Source organism: Delphinapterus leucas, chromosome 10, assembly GCF_059928025.1.
Source record: "Delphinapterus leucas isolate spDelLeu-1000000601 "Yukka" chromosome 10, BTC_Dleu_Yukka2, whole genome shotgun sequence".
Classification (NCBI taxonomy): domain Eukaryota; kingdom Metazoa; phylum Chordata; class Mammalia; order Artiodactyla; family Monodontidae; genus Delphinapterus; species Delphinapterus leucas.
Window position 1 is genome coordinate 102,791,056 of NC_143138.1, and position 5,641 is coordinate 102,796,696.

General features: G+C 61.4%; 1 protein-coding gene across 1 annotated transcript; it reads left to right on the forward strand.

The window, feature by feature from the left end:
* Positions 1 to 835: 835 nt before the first annotated feature.
* Positions 836 to 3,733, forward strand: GP9 (glycoprotein IX platelet). The gene is made up of 3 exons (XM_030759434.2): positions 836 to 1,294; positions 1,481 to 1,602; positions 1,688 to 3,733. The coding sequence occupies exons 1-3, from the start codon at positions 1,013 to 1,015 to the stop codon at positions 2,232 to 2,234; spliced, it is 951 nt and encodes a 316-aa protein (XP_030615294.2). The 5' UTR covers positions 836 to 1,012; the 3' UTR covers positions 2,235 to 3,733.
* The last annotated feature ends 1,908 nt before the right edge of the window (positions 3,734 to 5,641 follow it).

Genomic DNA, 5,641 nt, shown 5'->3' on the forward strand with positions numbered 1-5,641 from the left:
ACGGGTGCAACTTTTGCCATCTCTGCAAATCCCTTATTGACTAAATTAATATTTCATATTGCTGACATTTTTATAACTTCTAATAAAAAGCATACATTAATGTTTTAATTTTCCAATATAATTCTTTGTAATATTTCAATTCATATTTTATAACGTTAAAATATAATTAAAGATACATTTATCTTTTATAGAGAACTTTGTATCACTAGCGTAGATGGGAAGCTGATGTCACTCCCCAGAGTAGAATGTCGCTATAGAAATAAAGACAATGCACATACGACTATGGCCTTGACTTCTAGCCTGAGACTGATGCAGCTCTTTGTCAAAAAGAAGGATCAGAAAGTGTTGAAAGGCGCTGAAGATGCAACGGCACCCTCCTCCTGGAAGCCTTGCACACCTTCTGGGACCGGGGCCCCCCTTGGTTCTCCCACACGCTGAGGATCATGGGTCACTGGCGGTGCAGTGAGAGGCACTGTACCCTTCCATAAACTGGGCTTGACCTGCGGTTCTGTGCGCAAGTCCCTGCGACCCCGAGGGCCCCCACCTCTGGAGATAGGCCCTCTGGGGGCTGCACACAGGGATAAGCCAGGCTGTTTTCACCATTTCCTTCCTTCTGCTCGGGCAAGGGCTGCCCCACACAGAGCGATCACTGTGGCCTCAGCCAGGACAGCTCAGGCCGGGAAAGGGGCGCCCCGCCAGCAGGCCTGAAAGGTAAGCGGCCCTCATCTCCCCAGCACCACCTCCCGCTGTGTGGGCCCCTGGCAGTGGAGGCGGTGGGACCAGGCCGGGCAGGGAGAGAGGAGGCCGGCAGGCAAGTCCAGCTTCTGTCCCTCCTGGGGGGTGGGGGGCACGGGCAGGCGTTCGCCCTGAGACACCAGGTCCTTGGCTGAGTCAAGATTCATTGGTTTACTCAACAAACGTTCATCGGAAGCTTGTCTTCGCGAGGGGAAACAGCCCGCACTGAGTCCTGGAGGGGCACTGAACCAGGCAGAAAGCAGAGGCTTGAGTGCCAATGTGGTCTCTGACGTGGAGCGCTGGGCAGCCCTGCACAAGTCACTCTCCGTCTCTGGGCCTCAATTTCCCAACTCCAAGCATGAGCCTCGATCAACAGCTTTCCAGGCTCAGCCCCTTCTGGGTCCCCTTCCCTATTCCCCCGTCAGCATCCTCAGCCAGCTGCCTTCCACACCAGAGACCACTTGTGAGAGTTCACTCCGCTGGGGCCAAGCTACTTGGAATCCGTGGGCCGAGGTGTGGTCTGTGGCGTGCACACCATCTGCCAGACCAAGGCTTGAGGGTGGGTGTTGGGAGCAGCCTGGGAGGCCCTCCCCGGCCTCGGGGCGGGGGCGGGACCAGGCCTGGGATTCTTTAGCAGGCATCTGCTGCCCCCACCGTGGAGTAGAGGCTGGGTCTCTGCCAGAGGACGGGAGGGTCCTTCCTCTTCCCAAGGAAGGACTAAGCCCGCTCCGTGCTCCCACCGCAGCAGCCGTCACGGTCCTGCCTGCTGACCATCCGGGGAGGGTCAACCGGCCTGGACCCCGCACGCTTCACTTCCTTGATCCCAGCACCCATTTCACGGAGGAGACAGCCCGGCCAGAGAGGGAGGTGAGTGGTCCCTTGTCCGGTCGGGTCCCACCAGCCCTTGGGTCGGGTGCAGGCCGCCAGGACCTCACGGCCACTGTCCCCGCAGCCCGTCCTGCCCGATGTCCATCTGGGCTGCCCTGCTCTTGATCTGGGCGGCCGCCGAGGCCTCCGAGAACTGCCCCGCCGCGTGCGCCTGCCGCGCCCTGGACACCATGGGGCTGCTGGTGGACTGCGGGGGCCGGGGACTTGCGGTGATGCCCGCCCTCCCGGCACACACGCGCCACCTCCTGCTGGCCAACAACAGCCTGCGCTCAGTGCCCCCGGGAGCCTTCGACCACCTGCCGCAGCTGCAGAGCCTCGACGTGGCGCACAACCCCTGGCGCTGCGACTGCGGCGTCACGTACCTGCGCCTTTGGCTGGAGGACCGCGCGCCCGCGGAGCTGCTGCGCGTGCGCTGTGCCGGCCCCGGCCCCGCCTCCGGCCGCGCGCTCGGGCAGCTCAGCGGCTCCGAGCTGGGCAGCTGCGGCTGGATCCTGCGGGCGACCTGGGCCGACCCGGGGCCCTGGTGGGACGCGGCGCTGGCCGTCGTGGCCGCGCTGGGCCTGGCCCTCCTGGCGGGCCTGCTGTGCACCGTCTCCGTGCCCCGAGCCTGAGCCGGGGCCCCTCCGGGTCATCGCGGCCCCGGCCCTGGGCATTCCAACCACCGGTAGCTCAAAATAAACCAGCGGCTCAGCCGTTACCCAGGCTCGGAGATGCTTCCCTCTTAGCACCCGAGTCTGTCTCATCCTGGAAACCTGCGACCGTGTTTGTTTTGACAGATATTGACTGGGGCTTCTCTATCCACCAAGTTCCTAGCAAAATGGTTTATCCCACTTCCACACCTCCTCCAGCCACCCCCAATGCCACCATCTCTGGACACCCCAGGCACTTCCCCAGGTCCCGGGAGTCCCGTTCTAACACCCTCCTGGCTGCTGGCACCTCCTTCCCAGACGGGCCGCCAGACAGTCCAGGCCACCCTCACATCAATGTTCTAAGTTCCACAAAAAACCTTGTCCTAACAACACAGCAGCGAACAGACCCCAGGTGGGAGGAGAGGAGACATACCTGTGACAGACCTTGGAAGGCACATCACTGTTCCCAAAATGGGCTTTGGCCACCCTGACCTGGCCATGAGGCCACCTGGCCTCGCCCCGCCCCGTCCTTTGTCATCATTTCTCTCTCACTCTCTCTCCTTTTCCTCCTCTCTATGCCTCTTCTTCAGAAACAAAACAACCAATTCCCCCCTTTCTCATGGAAGCAACTCCCCTCCGGATGCTGGCATCAGACACCTGCAAACTCTGGGCTCCCGCCTCTACCCTAAGCAACAGTCACCAAAGTCTTCAAACAAGATGCTTCTCTCCCTCAGTGGGTTTCTGGTGCCAGCAGTTAAAATCTTAAACTTTTTTCCACCATATGAGATAATAATTTCAGATCCATCACTGGCCAACCCAAATCCAATATAATTATACCAAAGATCCCCCCAGCAAGGAGGTTCACATAGTGGGGCTGTGGGTCAGAGGGTGCCACGAGGGAGGCCAAGTGGGCACCAGGCGCCACCGGAGGGCAGTGACCCACAGAGGTGAGGCTGGACCAGGAGCCCCAAACTTGGGGCTGGTGGACAATAGGGAGTGGTGGGGACTGTGGTAAACCAGGGATCCCACGTTCCATCCAGAGGCCCAGTGGAATGTTGCCACGTGGAAAGGTGGCCAGGTGCCCGTTCTTACAGAGAGGTTGGAAGAAGTTTATGTTAAACTGAATTATTCAAGCATTGGCGACTAAATTTAAATTTTTTTTAAATATACATCAACGGGACAAATAAAACATATTAATCAACATGAATAGTCTGGAGGCTGAGAGTTTGGTTTCTGCATTAGGAATCAGCTGGCATCCACTCGCTGGGCACTTAATATGTGGGAGGCTCTGCATAAAACCCCCACACACGGGCCTTTCTCCTGTACCCTGTGAACCCTGTGAGGAGGTGCTGTCCTCCTGCCCCGCATGGAGGTGGACTCAGGCCCAGGCCCGTGGTCACTTCACAGGCACAGGCCAGACACATCCCCCATCAGACCTGAGAAGCACTCCCTTGGAAGCTTCCTGGCCCTGGGCCCCCAGAACTGAGCCCCTTCAACCTCAAGTCCCCAAGTGGGGTGCCCCTAAATTCTGCCCTGCTCCTTCCTGGGGGGCCGTCCTCCCGTGACCCCCGTGGCCCCCTCACCCACGGCTGCGGATCAGGGCTGAAGCGGCAGGGCCCATGGCGCCGGCCTGTGGGGAGCACACAGAGGATGCCCGGGAGTCGGTCCAAACCTGCCGCCGAGCCTTTCCCTCCCGGTGGGGAGAACCCACAGCAGAGGCCGCAGCTCCGGGCAGGGTGGGGGGGCTCCCCACCCTCGGGAGGGGTCCTGGGCGAGTCGGCAGAACAGTGTAGCTGCCTGGTCAGGCGAGGGTGGGGCGTGGCTGTGGGGAAGGCGACCTGGGGCTTCAGAGCTGGGAGGGGAGGGGAGGGCACAGGACTGGGCCCCGGGGTGGGGGTGGGGGGCTTCCCTTCCCTGGAGGCAGGGCTGGAGGCGCCCCTCGGCCGAGCCCCTGGGCTAGTGTGTGCAGGGAGCAGAGAGGGTCAGGCAGGGCTGGAGTGCTGGGAGCCCCGGGGGCCGGGCAGGGTCAGACTCAGCCCTGGGACCCACACCCAGCCCGGGGCTGGCCCCAGGCAGGGGCTCAGGAGCGAACTCAGTGGGGACTTGGAGCAGGTCCCTCTGGACACCGGCCTCAGGTGCCCTGTCTTAAAGGCCAGGACTGGACCTGGTGCCGTCCGAGTTCCCCCCGGGTCTGGGCAGTCCCATGGGGTGGGCAGAGGCGAGGGGGGGCCCTTGGGACAGCCAGCCCCTGGGGAGCGTTTGGAGGGCCCAGCTCAGATGGCCCAGTTACAGGGTTTTCGTCCAAGGGTCACTCAGGTGGGGATCCTCGCATTCAGTGTGAGTAGGTAGTTCAAACGACAGGTGTTTCTTGTCCCTGGAAAGATGGTTGGCAGGTGCCTGGAGTGTGGCCCACCTGGACCATCCCTCTCCTTTCCACCCACCCATCCCACACCCGGCTCCCCGGGCCTCGCAGTGGCTTCCTGGGATGGGATGCAGGCAGTGCAGGGATCAGTGTCCCGAAGAAACCAGGCTCTGGTGGAGGAATGCCTCGTCCAAGGTCACAAACCAGCCTGGGTCGACCTGGGGTTTGAGTGGAGGCTGGTGTGACCCCCAGCCTGTCAGCCTGTCTTGGGGGAGGCTGGGCAGGTGGGCACAGCACACCTGGTGCCCTGAGCAGCTGTGCCCTCCCATCAGCAGGGGCCCCCTCTGTGAGGGAGCAGGGACGGGCTCCACTGATCTCGGGGGGCTATGGACTCATGGGGTCCCTGGGGGGGGGGGGTCAAGGCTCTGATCCAGGTGCTCAGCAGCTCTCTGAGCGCCTACTGTGCGCATGGATCCGGGCTCGGTGCTGGAGAACAGTGATGAGCAAGACCCATCCTGCCCTGCGGGACCTCACAGACCCTGACTTGCAATAACAGCTGTACTTCCTCATGGCTGCAGGACTCAGGCAGGGAACTCCCTACTCCGAGCATGTCGGCTCATCTGAATAAATCAAGGGTGGAGGGATGGTAACACGTGTGTGCCTCGCAGGGTTGCTGGGCTGATGCCCCTGGCGTTCACCAAGTAGCACCTCCCAACCTGCCTCCCCAACACGAAACCAGATGAGGGATCCTGGGGCCCAGAGAGGTGCAGTGACTCGCCCAAGGTATCCCTGGCAGAGATGGGACCCAACCCCAGCTCCTCCCTGCCCCTGAGGCACTGTCTGCTCCTCCGTCCAGAGGTCCCGATGGTCTTAACAGGGCTCTGGGCAACAGACGGGCAGGGGGCAGTGTGTGGGCCTGGAGGCCAGTCGGGGGAGCCGGCCAGGCAGGTGGGACATCTGTGGATCCGTGGGCACTGGAGCCAGCTCTGAGCTCCAAGCCAAGAGAACCAGTCTGGGCGCTGCCGGC

Excerpts from the sequence above, each read along its gene's own strand:
- GP9 (XM_030759434.2), top strand. The coding sequence starts at position 1,013 with ATGTGGTCTCTGACGTGGAGCGCTGGGCAGCCCTGCACAAGTCACTCT. Across the intron at positions 1,295-1,480 it reads TGCCAGACCAAGGCTTGAGG|CAGCCGTCACGGTCCTGCCT; the intron begins GTGGGTGTTGGG and ends CTCCCACCGCAG. Across the intron at positions 1,603-1,687 it reads CAGCCCGGCCAGAGAGGGAG|CCCGTCCTGCCCGATGTCCA; the intron begins GTGAGTGGTCCC and ends CTGTCCCCGCAG.